The 19,185-nt window shown below is 51.5% G+C and overlaps 1 protein-coding gene across 1 annotated transcript in view; it reads right to left on the bottom strand.

Moving 5' to 3' along the window:
* DNAH10 (dynein axonemal heavy chain 10) overlaps window positions 1-19,185 on the bottom strand; it is a 136,186-nt gene that overhangs the window by 24,767 nt on the left and 92,234 nt on the right. Inside the window, exons 47-57 of the mRNA XM_044244403.1 lie at window positions 18,678-18,938; window positions 16,919-17,091; window positions 15,794-15,887; window positions 15,319-15,486; window positions 14,557-14,745; window positions 11,255-11,426; window positions 8,036-8,239; window positions 7,332-7,412; window positions 4,645-4,842; window positions 3,969-4,130; window positions 2,061-2,235 (exon numbers count right to left, since the gene is read on the bottom strand). Of these exons, the coding sequence (XP_044100338.1) occupies window positions 2,061-2,235; window positions 3,969-4,130; window positions 4,645-4,842; window positions 7,332-7,412; window positions 8,036-8,239; window positions 11,255-11,426; window positions 14,557-14,745; window positions 15,319-15,486; window positions 15,794-15,887; window positions 16,919-17,091; window positions 18,678-18,938 (1,877 nt within the window). The remainder of the gene's footprint in view (window positions 1-2,060; window positions 2,236-3,968; window positions 4,131-4,644; window positions 4,843-7,331; window positions 7,413-8,035; window positions 8,240-11,254; window positions 11,427-14,556; window positions 14,746-15,318; window positions 15,487-15,793; window positions 15,888-16,918; window positions 17,092-18,677; window positions 18,939-19,185) is intronic.

The raw sequence follows: 19,185 nt of genomic DNA, 5'->3' as shown, positions 1-19,185 counted from the left end.
TATAGGAGAATATGCACAGTATAGGACCATTTACACACCAAAAAAAAGGAGGAAACAAGGGCACTAAGGCATCCCTTGTTCTAACACTAACCTTCAGAATCTAAAGCCGGGAACTGAAGAGACACGTATATATCTGATTGCCTTGATCATAAAAATTTTCTGGACCGATATGTGAGAGCAGAAAGGCAATGGGTACCTGTTGTGTGGGGGGAGGGGAACTAAGCTGATGGGGCAGGTGAGAGGGGCTTTCACACGTCATTTTGATGCCAGAACCGTGATCCTAGCTCATGCTTACTTGGCACCGACAGCGTGGTGAACCCAGTCCTGGAGCTCTTCCTGTAATAGTTCAGTCCATCGATCCTCCCAACAGCCCTGATGTCATGGGGACCATTATCATCATCCCCATGTCACATATCAAGAAACTATAGCACAGAGAGGTTATGTGAGTTGACAGAGTCACACAGCCCATAAGAGGCAGAGACCTGCATGAACATATCATCTACTCAAATAATCACATTTTAAAAAATTATTCCTTTTAGGTCTTAGGCCATTTCCACTTTCTCAGGGATGAGCTGAGCCCCCATCTCACACCTGTCTCAGGCGTGATGCAGCATCCCTCATTCACTGTGGGGACACGTAGAGAGCTCTCCGTTTAGCTCCCCATCTCTCCCCTCCCCCTTGAGCTGATGTGGGGACCCACAGCCCCTTCTCGCCAAATGAATCCCCTTCAAAACTTCTCCTCAGTTCTTAGTTCTTACAGAACTTTTCTGCTGCTGACCTGGGTATGGTGCCCCAAATTTATGTAACAATTGGCTCTGTCCCTTGAAAACGTGTATGCTGACGGGTCTGTCCCCCAGCACAGCTGGCTATGACTTTCTGCTTCGTTCCGGTGCCTCAGTCTGAACGTCTGAATCACATCATTGCGACTTTAAAATGTCCGTCCTTATACCCTTGTTCAACCGTGCTTCGCAGAACTGAGAGAATGACTTCTTGCCAACACAGCAGAGTCTGCCGATGACCTCCCAAGAACTGCTTCGGTCCCCTGCCCTGGAACCAGCCAGGCATTCGGTTCAAATCCCCAAGTATCACTAATGAGCAAACAACCAGGGCACAGCCTTCGACAGAGGAAAGCTGCTCGGTCTTTAGGAAGAGGAAGAAACACCGAGAACAAGCCTCGTTCTGCCTGGAGCCCAAGACAGAAAGTCAACTAGCGACCTGGAAACGGGAGACTCTCTCACCAGAGGCCTGACTGTAGGGCCAGAAGGACTGAATCCCATCTGACAACAAGGATGTGACGGGGACAGCTGGGGGGCTGAGGGTTGCAAGCGGAGCTGTTGGGGGGAGTTATTAGGGGGGAGCTAGGCAGACAGGGCAGTGCGCCTTCCTGGCTTCAGTCTCGGTGCTAAATTTGCCAGGGAAATCCCTTAACAGCAGGGCCCCAGGGTCAGACCACATAATGCAGGGAGAAAGCTCCCCCACCAGCCCCACACCAGGCCCACACCAGGCCCTTGTTCCTAGAAGTGCTCTGGCGGTGGCAGATGCAGTCATGTTCTAGGTTATTTGCCAAATGCCTGGGGACCACAGCGAGGAGCCCCTCTCCCCATCCTTCTCAAGCCCATTTGGCTAGAAATGGGGCCAGGCATCCCCTCTTAGCTCTCAGCTTGTGGCCCGTCTCTGTCACACTCTCTTCAGCAGGGCACTGGTCCCCTGGGTCAGGTGCCCTATGGCTGTTTAGGGCAGATATTGCTGCGGGGCTTCCTGTGGAGAGCACTGGCCCACTGGGCTCTGGGACTCTGCCCCCTTCTATGAGACAGCCTGGATCCAGAGCCAACAGGTCCTGCTCCCTCCTGGCTGGGGGGAACCTGGGGCACCCCAACTCCCTGCCCAGGGCCCCAGCTTCCTCATCTGCAAATGAGGACAGAACCCACGGCCTTAGAAATCACTCAGCCCAGTGGCCGGTCCATGACGGAGCTCCGATAGTGTCTGACCCCAGGAGGAATGGAATGGCTGTCAGGAGCGCCACGGGCGGCCACACACGCACGGAGATCGCCGTCGGTCACCTGATCTCCGTCACGTCTGATTTGTCCAGCTTCTGCAGCTCCAGCTTGGCGGCCTCTAGGATAGGCATGACCTCGGCGAGGGCCATCTCGGCCTCCGCCTTCTCCACCGCAATGATCTTGTTCTGCTCTTCTATCTCCATGGCTTTTTCCTCTGCGAGCTTCTTCTTTTCCTCGGCTGTGGGGGGAGAGGCTGGTGAGTGAAGATGTCGGCGTGGAGAGGAGAGACCACCATCACCACAGAGACAAAGTCGCACACAGCCCGCCAAGGCCAGTGCTGGGCTGTCAGGGGATCTAACACTCTTGGGCCAATATGGCGGCCTTGCGTGTTCCTGCTAGAGCAGAAGTTCTCAGCCGGCATGGAGTCTCCAACTCCAGGACCGCTGCTGACTCCGACTGGCCCAGCCACGTCCCGCCACTCCGTCCCACGGGACAGCCCCCCAGCCCTGCATAGCTGGTGTGAGTGGAGGACACCAGGGCCGCCCTTCCTGTCTCTCTGGTTCACAGAGATCACTCTTTGCTTCTCATCACTATATCTTCAAGGTTGGTTCAGACCCCGCTGAAAAGTCACCCCTCGTATGGTGGCCTGCCCCTTCAGTCACTCTGGATCCTCTATTTGCTTCATGTCATTGATTGAAATCGAGAATTTCACTTAATTGTTGGCTCACTGATTGTCTGGTTCCAGTCACGGGAACGCAGGCATCTCCCCGAGGTCTGGAAGCCCGATCCCTAGCACAGAGCTCGGCTCATGGTATCTGTACTGGACTGAAGAGTGTCCCCCACGATCCACATCCACCAGTGACCTCAGAATGTGACCTTATCTAGAAAGAGGGTCTTTGGACATCTAATGAGTTCACATAAGGTCATACTGGGTTAGGGGGTCCTAAATCCAATGGCTTATGTCCTTAGAAGACAACCACATGAGGACACGGGGACATAAAGGGAAGTGGCCACTGGCACCAGGCACTGAGATGAACCTAAAAGCTACGGACTGCTGCCAAACGCCGGAGGCTGGAAGAGGCAAGGGGGGGGTCCTCCCCCAGAGCCCTTGGAGGGAGCATGGCGCCCCGACACCTTGATTTCAGACTCTGGCCTCCAGAACCGTGAGAGTAAACTTCTGTTGTTCGAAGCCCCCCAGCTGTGGCCATCTGTTTGGGCAGCTCTAGGAAATAAGTACACTGTCCCTTATCTGGGGGCACCCAGGTGAGACTGGAGCCCAAGGACTTGAGCTTCACAGCCCTGCTCGTAACCACTTTAGTGTACTGTCATCCTGAGTGCGGGGTCCCCCGCTAAAGTTCCGGCGGACTCTGCTTCAGCGAACGACCTCAGGGAACCCATACAGTGGGTTCTTGACAAACGTATGCTGGATGCCCTCGGATTTTCCAGTGCAGCGTCCTCTAGGGAGTCACGCCCACAGTCAACAAGCAAGCGTCGACTGAGCCTCTGTAGGGGGCAAAGCGTGTAGGGGCCCTAATGCTCTGCGGGATCCTGGCCCTGGGAGAGATCCTGGCCCTCGGAGAGATTCTTGCTGGAGCAGCAGGAGGACAAACACATGGGGAGAAGGAAGCAAGGTCACAACCGTAAAACCATCAGAACTGAACAGCAGAGCAGAGACTGTCGGCACTGCCAGGGTGCCGGGAAGACGGGTCCGTAGAGCAACTATCACAGAGGAGATGGGCCTGGACCGGAGCCGTGTGGCAAGGAGGGCCAGAGTGACTGCAGGTGATCTCAGAGCTGAGGGGACCAACAGGGGCCCTCAAAGCCCCACACACAGGAACACTCATCACACTCAGGAGAAAAAGGGTGGGCTGACAGGTGGCTTCTCAGGGATGTCCCCCAGTGGAGCTCTGCCCTATCTAGGGGAGCCCTGCTGCTCCCACCAACCCTCCACTGAGCTGGCCCCACACTGACCTATGGCCGTGTTGGTGGCGATCTCCTCCAGCAGCGCCTCGCAGGCAATGGACTTCTCTGCCAGCACGACCTTCTGCACAGCCAGCTTCTGGTTCAGCTCGTCCAGCTGGATGGTGGCCTCCTTCAGCTTGTCCAGCCCCCCCTCTAGACGCTTGCATTGAGCTGTGGAAAGAGAGTAGCTGTATTCCTCACCAAGGTGGGTACGGTTCCCCACACCCCCGGGCAAGCATTCCAGGGGCCTCCCTGGGGATTCAATCCACTGGGGCTCAACCTAAAAAATCATCTTCATGAGACATCAGGCAGCATCAAGGACCTCCACCACTGTGCCAGGACCACATCAGCCAAAATAAATGTATTTCTGAAAACAGCACTTCCCTTAGTCAACAGCCAGAGCCAGAGTTTTTTTCAAAAGCATTTTCCAACAGAGCGTGTTGCTGCCCTCACACCCTATCTCTAAGCAGGGAAGACACAGAGTTCCAAAGTGCACAACGCAACACCAACAAAGAAAAATATGAGCGAGCCAGGCCTCTCCCACCCAGAAGAATCGCTCTGGGAAGTAAAACCTGGAATGTGCTGCACATTTGTCTTCATTAGCTCCTGCTAACGAAGCATTTGCTGAAAGACGAGGTCAGCACTTGGATCCTATGTGTTCCCCATCCCATTCCCCCCATCTTACCTGTGTTATACTGAGTTTTCTCATCCAGCAGCTTTGAATACGTGTTAATAAAGTCCAGGTAGTTTTTGGGGGTTACATAGTTGCTACGCCTCAATTTCTGTAGAAATCGTTTGCTGAACTCATTCACGGATTCATGGACCAAAACAACGTGCTCCACCACACCATCTGTGTTTTCCGCAGGGATCATCGGATTAGTCCCTGAAGAGAAAGGAACGGGGAAAATGCCTCTGAAGTGGTGGGAAAGAGCAGGCTCCTGAAGAGTTAAACACGACATTCCTGTCTGACCCAGCAATTCCGCTCCAAGGCATGGACCCACAAAGCCCTGAAAATGTCAAGACTCTTGCAGACAACACTCACGGCTGCGCTACTCATGACAGCCAAAAGTGGAAGGGACCCAGTGTTGTCAACAGATGGCAGGATAAACAGAATGCGGTCCATCCCTACAACGGAAGAAAGGAAACTCTGTCCCATGACACAACACGGATGAACCTCGAGAACAGTCTAAGAGTAAGAAGTGAGGCCCGGAAGGACATATGTTGCACGATTTGACTTCATACGAAGTCTCTAGAACAGGCAAATTCAGAGAAAGAAAGTAGTTGAGAGGTTATGGGTGGGGGCCTGGGCCTGGGGTGGGGGGAACGGGAAGTTGGTGCTTCACGGAGACAGTTTCCATTTTACAAGGTGGAAGGTCTGGAGCTGAGTGGCCGTGGCAGCTACCCAAGAATGTGAATGTGCTTCACAGCTCTAACTCGACTCCTGAAAATGGTTAAAATGGCAAATTTCATGTTACAGATGTTTCAGCACAATAAGAAAATGATATAAAAATGTTTAATAGATGGGGCGCCTGGGTGGCTTAGTCAATTAAGTACCTGCCTTCAGCTCCGGCCATGATAACAGGGTCCTGGGATCAAGTCCCACATCAGGCTCCCTACTTGGTAGGGAGCCTGCTTTTCCCTCTCCTTCTGTCTGCTGCTCTGCCTACTTGTGTTCTCTACCTCTCTGTCAAATAAATAAAATCTTTTAAGAAAATGTTTAATAGAGAAAGCAAACGAGCACCTGGCTGGTGGCTCTCCTGGACCATGGGACCGATACACCCTCTGCGGGCAGGAAGGTCTATCTCCCGGGCTGGCTATGCCACTGTCCCAGGAGGGGGCCAGGGGTTTCAGAAGGGAAATGCACCCAGTGTCACTGCTGGATCCCTTGTGCCTGGCACACAGTGGGCACAGAGTGGGCCTTCCTCTAAGTCTGTTAAAACCAACCATCATCTCTTCCACTGCTCAGATCACAGCCCTTGGACCACCCAACAGACAGCACAACACACTCCCCGCCACGCAGAATGGACCTGCAACTAAGAAGAAGGAGACAGGATTGACCAAACGGAAATGTTCAGCCAGAAGCTGCGGGTTTGATCTGAAATTAAATGAGGGGCCAGAACACCACAGCCCACGGAGAAAAACCCTGCCTCCCAAGTATCCACACTTTGGAGTACGGTTAGCCCAACACCAGGGAATCTGTTCCAAGAAAAAAGAAATTCTAAGCAAATTCCACGCAGTGTTCTTTAGGACACAGAGCGCTGCTTGGTGATGGCAAACCAAAGCGCTTCGAGCGCACGGGGACGGCTCTCCCCGGCCTGCGGGGCTGGTGGACCACACAGGACGCGCCCCTCCCGCTGCCTGGTTTTGTAAGCGCAGTTTCGCGGGGACACAGATCCAGCGGCAGATGTGAGTAGCTGCTGCAGAGCCTGCGTGACCCACACAGCTGGAAATATCTATCACCTGGTCCTTTACAGGCCAAGTTTGCGGATCCCCCGGTTAGATGGTGAGTCCTATGGATAGCACAGAGCCACACTTGTCTCTTTCCCCTGCATGCTAAGTAACATTACGAGTGCTCCCTGGGTGAACCGACAAGCGACTCATTTACTGAACACAGAGGTAGAAGGTGGAAACTATTTGCAGACCCACGCAGTGTCATTTGATGCCAAGGTCCGGACAAAAAAGCTTTTCCCCAAAGATACATGGACTTGCTTTCTTATTCCGGAGAGTAAAATTAATAATTAAGGACTTAAGTGTTTGAAACTTCTGAGCAAATTCAGCACAGATTATCAGTCTCCTAAAAGGTCCTCCGGGCATCCTTTGAGTCAGGGATCAGCCCGCTTTTCCTGTAAAGAACTTGGCAGTGAAAATGCAGCCTCCGTGGGCCGTATAGTCTCTGCTGTATTTCCTCAACCGTGCAGTCAGGAGCTTAAAGCAGCCACAGACACTGCGTTCGTTGACAAAAGAGTCTGTGTCCCCATCACAGTCTGTTTCCCGAAATAAGCCGTGGGTCCCATTTGGTCCAAAGACCATGATGTGCCAGCCCCTGCTCTGGTAGGGGCTGGATCCGTCAGACGCCCCACTGAGCATGGAGCCCAACGCAGGGCTCAGAGCCCAGGACCCTGAGATCCCAACCTGAGCCACTATCAAGACACTGAATTGACTGAGCCCCCCAGGTAGCCCCAGGGCCCTGTGAAATCCCTTTAGATTAAAACACAGTATCAACCAAAAACACACTGACAACTTCAAAGCCTTCGTGGCCATGGGGGTGAACGGTGAAGGGATCTACTGGACCAAAATTCAAAGTCAGAAAAGTGATAACAAGTCATTTTGTTATACCATTAGCGTGCCCCACCCCCATTAGCGGTCACGTACCTAAAAAGGACTTAGCGACAGCGAGGAGGGCTTGAGAAGGCCAAGGCATGAACCAGTCGATACCAGTGTTATTTACAAGACCTTGAGAAGAGAGAGAGACGAAAGAGATGCTCAAGGGCAGGGACATAGTCTTCAGCACCGGGTACGGTGGTAGAAGTGCTGGGTGCGTCCAAGACTAACTCAGCCAGAGCAGAGTTTCTCAGCCTCAGCGTGGCGGACGTTGGCCTGGACGGTCCTGCGTGGCGGGGTGTCTGGGCAGCACAAAGCGTTCAGGGGCACTGGGTCTCTACCAACCGGATGTTGGTACCACGCCCTGCAACCCACGGATGCAAGCCGCGGAAATGTACCCAGGCACTGACAAATGTCCCTGAGGGCGCTAGTAAGGTCATCCCCCACTCCCGATCCTCTGCTCTACAGGTCAGGGACTGCATCTTCCCCGAGGCTGGCAGGATGGTCGCAACAGAAGAGAGAAGGCGGCTCCGTACCTGCCACGACCAGGGCCTATGAGCCTTTCCTGGTTGGGGGAGACAGCGCCCCCTGCGGGCAGCCCGGGAGCCTGCTGGCCACCAGGTGGGACAAAGCGGGCCGGTCCTACACTGCAGGGCTCATATGCCAGCCTGGGGGACCAATCCGAGTTTTGCTCTGCCCGGGACAACTTGCTGGAGGTGGGGAGGGGATGGTGACGTAGGCTCAGCCCCGGGCACCTGGGAAATTCCTGCACCGGGTCCTCAGGGTGTCCCCGACCGGCGACATGCCCAGTACAATGTGCAAGTTGTTGGCACTCTTGTTCACGAAGTACTGCCACACAGACTCCTTGGCCGGGCCCATGCCTTGCTTCAGGGCTTCTGGTCCGATCTGACTGAGGATCGTCTCCTTCTCCTCTTCTGGGAAAAGCGCGGGTATGATCCCTGGAAAAAGAAGACCAACGCTGGGTTTCCCAGCCTCGGGGTTATCATCTCTCTAGGCACCGAAATGACAGAAGCACAGTGTCCCCGGAAGACACCAGGGGACACCAAGACCAAGGAGCAGGGCCTGGGCCCAGGCACTGAGCCCCTCTTTGAGCCTCAATCTCGTAGGTGAAATGAGAGAAATAAATGCCTCCCGCTCACCTGGGAGGTGATCGCGAGCGCCAAAGCCGGGGTACTCAACCGGGGGCAAGTGTGCCCCCTAAGAGACATTTGGCAACGTCCGGAGACATGTTTGGTTCCCCCAGCTTGGGTGTGTGTGTTGGGGGGAAGTACTAATGGCACGGGGGCGGCTAATGGCACCTTGACCATGTCAGGGGCTATTTAAGTGAAGCCCCCAGGAGCTCTCTTGGCCTTCACAGAAAATACAGCCCAGACCTGCAGTGGGGCTTACAGATACGGAAAACAGGGCTGACCCGTCCCCCTCTGCTCACCAGCCTGCAACCCACGTATGCAAAGTCTGATGCCAACCCAGGGCTGCGTGTGTTGAATGCCACATCCGTAGCCCAGACCGTAGATGCCCCGGGCTCTCAGGAGCCTTGAAGCCACTGCCCCCAAGGAAAGGCTTCTTGGGGGAGGGAGATTCCATGTGGCACAGGAGCCAAGATTAGGAGGAAAGGGACAACTTGGCCCTAGCCTGGAGTGTGGAGCTCTGCTGTTTGTGCACAGGCCTGCCCCCTTCCTACCCGTGCCCTCTTCCTGGCCCCTCGTCCCTCTTTTCCTTTGGAAAATCACTTCCCCATTCTATGCCTGCCGGTGGTTTGGGTGGTCTGCCCCATCAGAACCCCTGTGAGCTCGGGGGTTTGGCTCAGGGGTGGGCATGGGATCTGAGCCTACCCATGGGACCCCTGCAGGGACTCCGGCCGCAACACCTGAGAAAGTGAGCCTTGTCCACCTAGGCTGAACCAGGAGGCTGCTAGAGAAAGGGGCAGGGAGAGTGTGGCAGGCAGGTGGAAGAGCATGGGCTAGAAGCAGGGGCAGGACAGCCTGTAAGGAGGGAAGGGGAACTCAGGCTGCAGAAACAGGAGTCCGTCCGCGGAGACCCAGAACACCGAAAGCATGGGACAGAGGGAATTGGTGACATGCACGGACAGCCAGGTTGTAGGAAACAAGGAGAAGAACAGAGAGATGCGTGTGAAGAGTCAAGGTCAGAAATGATGAGGGTCTGGCTCTGACGGAGGGTAAAGGGGATGCGAGGGAAGGGACAGGTTTTGGAGAAAGCCTGATGTGGGAGAGGCCAGGAGTCGACACACGCTGCAGTTCAGGCCTAATGAGAATTCTGGAATAACGAAGTAAACGGGAAGGTGCAGAGGGAGCCCGCTGATGACAAGAAAGCAGCCAGAGTCTCACGAGCTGGGATGTTGTCTTACTATAGCTACACCGTTCCAAATTAGTAGCATGCCTTCTGGCTAAACATCTGATGGGTTCCCTACAGAACCAGGCCCAGGACTGTTCTCCTTATAAAGGTTTGTGTGCAGGGTTGGGCCCCTGGCCAGCATCCGGAAACCTGGACTTTGGGAGGGGTCCTTCCGCCGTTCATCCACCCAAGTGCCTCACCTACAAAGAGTATGGCCTGTGCTGACCCCACCTGCCTCCCCCCTGGAAATCTGGAACTCTGGCCGGAGCCAGGCAGCAGGTGCTTATGTGACCAGCCCCCAGTGAAGCCCCTGGGTGCTGAGTCTGTAAGGGGCTTCCCTGGGAGATCATACTGCCCATGGGGTGTCACAGTCAGATGAGGGAGAAGCTAGCGTGTCCTGTGAGACTGCCCTACAAGAGGGTTCTGGAAGCCTGTGCCTGGCTCCCCGGACGTCCCCCCATGCGCCCCTTCCCCTTGCTGATGGTGCTTTGTGACCTTCTGTAATTGCATCATGGCCGTGTGTTCTGCAAAAGATGGAGGACATCGTCCCTGGTTCTCCTCCTACCATCTCAGCCTCTGGCTCACTCCCCCGCTTCTCCCTGCACCTAGCGCTGGGTTCACCTGATTTCTCGCGCTACCCCCCATCCCCAGACGGTTCCATCCGTTCCTAAGGCTTGGGGAACCACACGCCAGTGATGCTAACATCGACATCTCCAACCCGGGCCCCTATTCTGAGAGCCAGACCCCTACAATCCAACGGCCCATCTGCTAATGAACTGTGTTCCCCCCAGGAAGAGACGTTGAAGTCCTCAGAACCTCGGAATGTGACCTCACTCAGAAACAGGGTCTTTTAGGAAGTCCTCCAGTTAAAATGAGGTCACTGAGATAGGTCTTAAACCAGGACAACTGATGCCCTTGTTGTAAAAAGGGGAAATGTGGACATAGCGACAGACATGCTGACCCCAGGAGAGCACGTAGGCACAACCCCGGCGAGGTTGTGGAATCAGAGAGACCAGCAGAAGCTGGAGAGAGGCCTGGGACAGTCTCCCCCAGAGTCCCAGAAGGAACCACCCCTGCCCATACCGTGGTGTGGGACGTCCAGACTGTGAAACAATAAATGGTAGTGGTTTTAGATTTTTTCGAAGGGATCTCTACCCCCAGCGTGGGGCTCGAGCTCACAACCCTGGGATCAAGAGTCTCACTTTCCGCTGACTGAGCCCACCAGGCGCCCCAAGTGTCTGTGGTTTTCAACCCCCCGTCCTGTCATACTTCCTTACGGCAGTCCTAGCACACTAATACACGCTCTGCCATCCTGTTTGGATTCCTCCAATGTGTAACACACTCCACAGCCCCCGAATGGCACAATCCCAGACCCAGGTCACCGGTCACCCTCTCCTGTTCTTACCTCCCTCTTGCCTAGACCTCACGGGGCAGCCAGAGGCACCCATGAAAACATGAGCCTAGACCACACTGTACCCCGAGAGTGACCCCCAGCCTCTTGTAAGTGATCCGCCAGGCTTATGCCGAGCGGCCCCTGCCCCTGCTCTCGTCCCTGTGCAGGGCATGCCCCACACAGGAGCAGCCCCCCCCCCCACCGGCACCTGACGTCAGCATGTTGTTGATGAGCTCCAGGAAGCTCTCCTCGGCCACGTGGGCGTCTGTGAACAGGAAGATCATCGCCTTGTTCTCTATCCCGAGTTTGAGATAAAGGTTCTTCAGGTCTTCCCGGAAGTTGTTCTCCGAGTAGCCTCGGCTCAGAAGGATCTCAAACACCTGCCGACACAGAGCACGGCAGCGGTGAGACTGCGCCAGGGTCACCGGCCAACTGGGCTGCGGGGGTGGGGCAGGCTGTGCAGCTGTCTCAGTGGCACGAGTGACCGCGAAACCGGACAACCCGGGCCATTTTCACAAACACTGCTGAGTGGGAAATGCAGGACGAAGGACACGGGGACTGTCCTGTGAGTGCACACACGTGTGGGGGTGGCCGTGTGTGCCGGGGACACAGGCCTGTGCAGACGGGATGACAGGATCACGAGTGTGGCAGGAAAAAGGACACCTTCGGTCATTAAACGAATCATTTGAGTAAGAGGGCAGAGGGGACAGCCGGGAATGGGGATGGGAAATAGAGAGCAATGGATAGGCCAAGCCATGAAGAAAAAGGAAAAACAGAACACACACACACACATGCACACACATGCACACACGCACGTGGTCACACAGACCTTCATGTTCACACACACATGCTCAAGGGGACATGGATGACGTCCAGCCAAATATTTGGTCTCCGGTTCCATCCGACCACCCCATCCGTCCTCCCTGAGCGCAGCTGCTCCGCCACAGTTCCTAACGCCACATGGCATGAACCGGCTCACTGGGACCCCCGCCCCCACCTCCCCTTCACTTTCTAGGGCACCACAACAGCCCGGTTCGCCTTCCTCCTCCTCCCTGGACCTCAGGTGTCCCTCTCTGCCATCCCTCAAGGCCAAGATGCCCAACTGCAACCTCAGAAGAAACTCGTGTCTGATTTACCCAGACCCGTCAATAGAAAAACAAACAAAACAAAAAAAAAATTCAACTGGTCTAGAAAAATGTACAATTCTAAAGCAATTATATTTCAGCCACATTTTTAAAAAAGACTTATTTGAGAGAGAGAGAAAAAGAGCAAGCAGTGGGGAGGGGCAGAGGGATAGAGGGAGAGAATCCCAAGCTGACTTCCCACTGAGCACAGAGCCTACAGGGCTTGATCCCACAGCCCAGAGACCACCACCTGGGCTGAAACCGAGAGGCAGACCCTCACCCGACTGAGCCACCCAGGCACCCCTTGGTCATACGTTTTATCCAATTTCAAAGGTAAATCAACCAAATTTCTAGAAAATAGTTTCTAGAAAATCCTAGATCTAGATTCTAATTGTCTAGAATATCTAGAAAATCTAGAAAATTCTAGATCTAGATTCTAAATTTGGTAAATCGACCAAATTTCTAGAAAGACTTTCTTGAAAATTCTTTTCTAGAAATACTTTACACAAAAGGTCAACATTTGCGAAATACCGCAAGCTAGACTCATTGAACGAACCCTGATTTTCTCTTCTGCACAGAGTTCTCACAAGTCAGTGAGTCCCTAAAAAGGCAACTCAAAAGAAAGAAAAGACCAATGTCCAATGATAAAAAGAAATTCAAACTGCACTATGAATGGAAGAAAGAAGTACTTGTGTAAACTTACACTATTTTTCACCAATAATATTGGCAAGTTATCAAAATGACAACACCCAGTGTTGACAAGAACGAGGAGAAATGGGACATTATCCATAGCATGAATCAGGATAAACTTGTTGTGGCCGCTCCTGGTTGCTAATTAAGGCATTTAAAGGACCGAGGATGAATGACGTAATGCCACTGTCCTCACCACCCAGATTAAAGATTTGCTTAAAAATAAATAAATAAACCCGCATTGTCATGCATAGGTCTTGGCAATGAGTTTTTGGCTATGACACTAAAGCATAAAGCAACGAAATTAAAAATAAGCAAGTGTATCGTGTGAGGTAGGTCTTCAAGATTCAGCCTCCCTGCGTGGTACGCATCGCCCCTGGGAGAGCCCCTCCCCCCCCCCCGCGGGTGAATGGCCGGCGGGCAGGGCCAGAGCTCACTAGAAGATTCCGAGGATGGCGTGGGGAAACAGAACGCCCACACGCTGCTGGTGGGGCTGGAGAATGGTACGGTGGCTTTGGAAAATAATCTGGCAGCTTCTCCAACGGTCAAACATGGAATGCTATATGGTCCAGCAATCCCAGTGCTAGGTGTCTACCAAGAGACACAAAAACACGTGTTGACATGGTGACTCGTATGTGAATGTTCACAGCAGCACGGTTCACAGCGGCCGAAAGGTGGGAAAAGCCCATGTGGCCGTTGACGGATGGACGGATAAACAGAACGTGGTCCATCTAGACCCCAGCACACGGGTTCAGCCATAACGAGGAATGAAGGACTGGTACGGGGAGGGAGCCTGAAAACGTGACGCGGAGTGAGAGAAGCTGTCACAAAAGACCACATCCTCTGGGATCCTATTCATAGGAGCGCTCAGGACGGGGAAGTCGATAGAGACAGAAAAAGTAGATGAATGTGTTTTTAGGGCTGGGTGAAGGACGGAGAGTAAAGGGGCACTGGATGTCTTTTTGGGGGTGACAAAGATGTCCTCAAATAGACTCCGGTGATGGTTGTGCGGATCCGTGAATATACCGACAAGCCCCGAGTTGCACCTGGCGAATAGTATGGCCAGTGAATTATATCTCCATAAAGCTATTGCTTTGAGCTTGTTTGTTTTAAAGAGATTCTAAGAATGGCCTAGAACTGTGTGGGCCGGTCACGCAGATAGAGCAGCCAGCTAGTACGTAGCTGACCCGAAAGCTGGGTCCACGGAGGTTTGGGGCCAAGCCGTCCTCCATACAGGTACACGTCACAAACCCCAAGACTGGCCAGGTCTGACTTTCCAGTTTGATCTGACATAGTCTGTACTCCACAGATCACATAGAAGTTAGGAGTCTTCGGACATTCGGTTAAAATAATGACAAGGGGGGCGACTGGGTGGCTCAGTGGGTTAAGCCTCTGCCTTCGGCTCAGGTCATGGTCCCAGGGTCCTGGGATCCAGCCCCGCATCAGGCTCTCTGCTTGGTGGGGGGCCTGCTTCCTCCTCTCTCTCTGCCTGCCTCTCTGCCTACTTGTGATCTCTCTCTGTCAAATAAATAAGTAAAATCTTTAAAATAGTAACAAGGAAAAACAAAAACCCGTTCTACACTCTATGAGAACGCCATCTTACGACCTCTTACAGATCATTCCCATATTTGCGTGAACTACCAATGCCTAGAAATTGGTTCAACAGACTTCTCTCTGGGAGGGCAGGCGGGCTCACCTCGCAGCCGGCTGTGAAGGCAGCCAGCCTGGAAAGAGACTGCTTCCCGGAGCCACCGACCCCGACCAGCAGGGCATGGCCGCGGTCCATTCGGATGATACGATGCACACGGGTCAGGTGCTCCAAGGCGTCATCAAAGAGAACCAAGTTCATTTTGGTGTTGCTTTCATTATACTCTTCGAGAATTTCCTGCAATTAAAAAAAAAAATTTTTTTTTAACAGGATCACTGGATTTTAAGAGGCAGACCTATTTCCTTTGGTCCAGGAGGAATGAGGAACAGAGGGTTGATTTTCTTTTCAATAATCTATAGTGGCTGAAATAATTAAATCATTTGGGTTTCGGGGACTAAATCCAGTGTGGACAGTGAAGGCTTTGATCTGCGGGTCTGCGATCGGCCGGCAGTGAGCCAAAGCTGGTTACAGGGCTCAAGGCATGAGTTAAAATGAAAATGACTATCAGCCAGCTGAGTGGTTCCCAAACCTGGCTGTGCATGGGAACCCTGGGACCTTTCATGGGCTTGAGGCAAGGAAACTCTCAGAGGTGCGAGCCCAGGGGCCCACGCATTTAGCACAATTCCTCAGGTCATTCCATGTACCTCTAGACATGATCATCGCCAGACTGGACACAAGCCTGCGTTCTGAACCTTGAGACAGAGGCATGGGTGTTCTTCCCAGCGCTACCTCCCGAGCAGCTCTGGGCTCCCCCGAGAAGTTCCCCCCCAGGAGATGTGAGCCCATGGAGAAGGTCAGCCCCGCCCGCACCTGAAACAAAGCCTTGGCCGCCTCGTAATCCTGGATGTCTTCATAAATGCGCATCTCCCCTTCCTGCAAGGCTGTCCGGAAGTCTCCAAACAGGATGGGATCCCGCATCACCACCTCCAGGTCATCGTTGAAATGTTCCGTAACCAAGTCTCTTATGTGGTCTTGTACCTTTGGACAGAAGACCACTTAAGGACCCAAACCCAACAACAGAGATGGGCTAAAACGTTGTCAGAAAAAGAACATATGCTCAGATTTTCCGAAGTAATTATTTTTTCCAGCCGCCTCCAAGCTCCATAATAATCTACCCTCCCTTATCCACCAACTTTTGTTGTTCCTGTAATTTTCACCCGTTGGTGAGCTATATTTAAAAAAACAAAACTGGCTGGAGAGGAAGTTTCCTACACTGTATATTTCACCCAGAGAAGAATTTTGTGGTTAGGGTTTTGAATTAGCTGGTGTATTTTGAGGTACTGACCAGCTGTTTGTCTGTTTCATTGATTAACCGATCGTGGAAGACCCTCAGACACTCGTTTCTCCAGACTCTCACCATCTGGGTCACTGTCTGGAACCTATGTGACAGGAGGGGCAAAGTCAGTCACGAAGTCGTCTAGAAAGAGAAAGGCATTAAATGCTACTATTTTCAGAGGGATACATGGCCGCAGAAAAGGACATTTCTATAGTCCTTTTTCTCCCCGGTCTCCCATTAATGAAATTTAATGGAAGTGAACAAATTAAGTGTAAAGACCATAAAATCACCATCTACAATTTATCCTCCAGTCGGGAAGAAAAAGAAGATTAGCTGTAAATGACAAGTGACATAAAACGGGTACCTGATATGCTCCTACTTGCTGGAATGCATGAATTTAATATCAGCATCAAGGCCACTGGCAGCTTTTTTTTTTTTTTTTTTTTTTTAAGATCCAGCTCCATCTGGCCTCAGTTCCCAAACGTTCTCTGATTTCTGACAAAGAGCCTTCACTTCCCCCTACATACCTGGAGGTGTCTTCTTCTGAACTATCATTCCAAACCCTTCAAAGGTACCCGAGAATAAGTTTGGGCTCATGGAAAGCCCTCAACTCACTTTTCCAAATTTTGTGGACTCAGTGGGAATCCACAAAATTAGGACTATGCTTGCAAATGCGCAAAAAGTATACATTAACATAAACACATAAGTCTAGCCTTAACAAGAAAATTTCTGTACTCAGACTTAAACCCTTTCTATCCTCTGTGCTTACTTCTCCCAAAGACACACATGATGGCACCAATCAGCAACCGCCAACAATTCATTCCTGAGCAAAATGCAACTTTAGAACGAGGAACGAATGATCAGTAGAGCAGTCCCACCAAGGGGCTAAATCCACCTGTTAACGGTCCACTCCTCTGCCTTTCTTGGTTCCACCTGTCTTCAGGTCAAGGGTTTGGAAGTCATCAGGCCTTAACCACGTATTTAACTCTCCATTTAACATAACCAAAAAGACATTGGGTGAATAAGTCATACATTGATTCATCAAGTTCATGGACAAGTCCTCTGTCTTAAAAGAGTAAGAAAAAGCATCATCGTACCAATGGGCCACATGTTAGTGAGACAAAAGAAACTCACCGCTCTGGATTCGTGAGGACAAGACCGTTAAAAACTCTTGAGAGATCCCTAAGATTAAAGATGTAATGGAACTTGGATGGGGTGGGAGGCAGGTCCTGGACAATGGCTTTGGAAAGCGCCAACGTGCAGAAAGTCAGCTTGTCGCTCACAGCCCTGATGCTTTCATGGAACACCTGAAAAATGAAAAGCCCCCCACCCCCGCAAGAGTCTATCAATGGATGAATGGACAAGCCATGGTCTAGCCACACAGTGGCGTATTATCTGGCCATATCAAGGAGGAAAGTACCGACACACATGCCACCACATGGATGAACCTTGAGAACGTGAGGCTAATGGAAGAAGCCAGTCACCGAAGACCACGTAGCATATGATTCCATCTATATGAAATGTCTAGAAGAGGGAAATCCACAGAGCACAGAATGCAGATTAGCGATTGCTGGGGGCTGAAGGATGGGATGGCGTGACTGCTTTGGGGTGACAAAAATATTCTGGAATTAGGAAGTGGTGATGGTTGTACAACATTGTAAACATACTCAACGCCAATAAACGGTGTCCTCCAAAACGATGAAAATAACTAATCTTGCACCATGTGAATTTTACATAATTTTATAAGAGGAGATAAATAAGGGTGCCTGTGTGGCCCAGTTGGTTGAGCGTCTGACTCTTGATCCTTGGCTTAGGTCATGACCTCAGGGTTGTGAAACTGAGCCCTACATCAGGCTCTGCATTGAGCATGGAGCCTGCTTAAGATTCTCTCTCTCTCCCCTTTGCCCCTCCCACCCCAACTCATTCTTCTCTCCTGCTCTCTCTCTTAAAAGAGAGAGAGAGAGAGAGAAAAGAAAATTAAAAGGTCAAAGAAACTTATCATCTGATTTGCTTTCTCTCCCTCCTAGATTTTCATATTCACTGAGAAGTTGACATGATGTGAAACCAAAACCCAAACCAGCACTCAGTTTGCATTTGATTTGACTAGCGTAGAACTCAGAATCGTGAAAGTGAATAGCTTAAGGTAGGGCATGAACATGCCAGGGGTCCACAGTTCCTACTAATCATACCTCACCATTTCATGCCTTTACGTTTCCTGCCTCCTGAAGATTCTGTGTGCACAAACTTCACTATAGGACGGAAACACCAGGACCAGAAGATCGTCATTTAAAAGAATGGGTTCCATTTTGCAGGGGGAGGCGGCCAAGTTAAATCATCATCATGAGAGCGGTAACTAGTGTCTAATGAGTATGTGTTAGACATTGTACCACACATTTCATATGCATTTTTTCCTTACACTCTCCCAGAAACCCAGTGAGATGGATACCATCATCATCCCTGTTCCAGATGAGAACCAGGTCTAGGAGAGCTCAAGGAACTTGCCCAGGGAGCAGAATGGGGTCTGAGTCTAGGGCCTGGTCCCCTCATTGAGTCCCTGCTGCAACTCCATGTGGAACATGTAACTCAGGGCCTCATCATGACTTCTGTGGACCCAAGACACTCTTGCCCTCTGGGCCTCTTCCTCCACAAAAATACATGACTTTATCTTTTATGAATGCACTGGTATAAAGATGAATATAATCCAGGCTAGACTATATTCATTTTTTTTCTTCTGGTTTTGAAATAAGTCAAAACATTTCATGCACCACCACCACCCCCCAAAAAAGGCCCCTGGGTCTTGTGCCTGCTGTGCCTAATGCCTAAGTCGACCATGCATACACTTCTCCTCAACAAAAGGCACTCCAGTGTAGATGGCAAATTAAAAGCAAGTTACCGAAGTATGCCCTTTCAGAATGGAGGAATAAATTAAATGCAAAGACTCCTCTGAAGGAAATGGTACATTGAAGACACTGAAAAGCGAAATAAATCTCGGATCAACTTCATTGCGGCCTCCTCCAGCTTCTCCCATCGCAGCGATAAAGCCAAGGTCCCGAATGCTTTTACAGTTCAGCTCCTTCCCACGGTCATATAAGTAGCCTCTTTCCAACAGCAGTTTCAGCAAGGCGATTGGCTGCTGTGTGCCATATTCATCCACCTTGATTGAGTTTTTAAAGAAAAGAGATAACGGTAGTATTATGAAGTGGAACTCAGGGATGCCTTTGCTGGTCATTTAATTTGTAATTTTTTAAAAATCTCTCATAAGCTCCATGAGAGCAGGGACTGCTTATGTTTCATTCATCACTGCATAGTACTGGACCCGTAAGAGGTATTCAAGAAACATATGTTAATTGGATGGATGCATAGATGGATAAAAGGGGGTGTGGATGAACAGATGCATGGAT

The sequence above is a fragment of the Neovison vison genome, chromosome 3 (assembly GCF_020171115.1).
Source record: "Neovison vison isolate M4711 chromosome 3, ASM_NN_V1, whole genome shotgun sequence".
NCBI lineage: Eukaryota > Metazoa > Chordata > Mammalia > Carnivora > Mustelidae > Neogale > Neogale vison.
The sequence above is the reverse complement of the archived record's forward strand: the minus strand, read 5'-3'. Positions and strand labels throughout refer to the sequence as shown.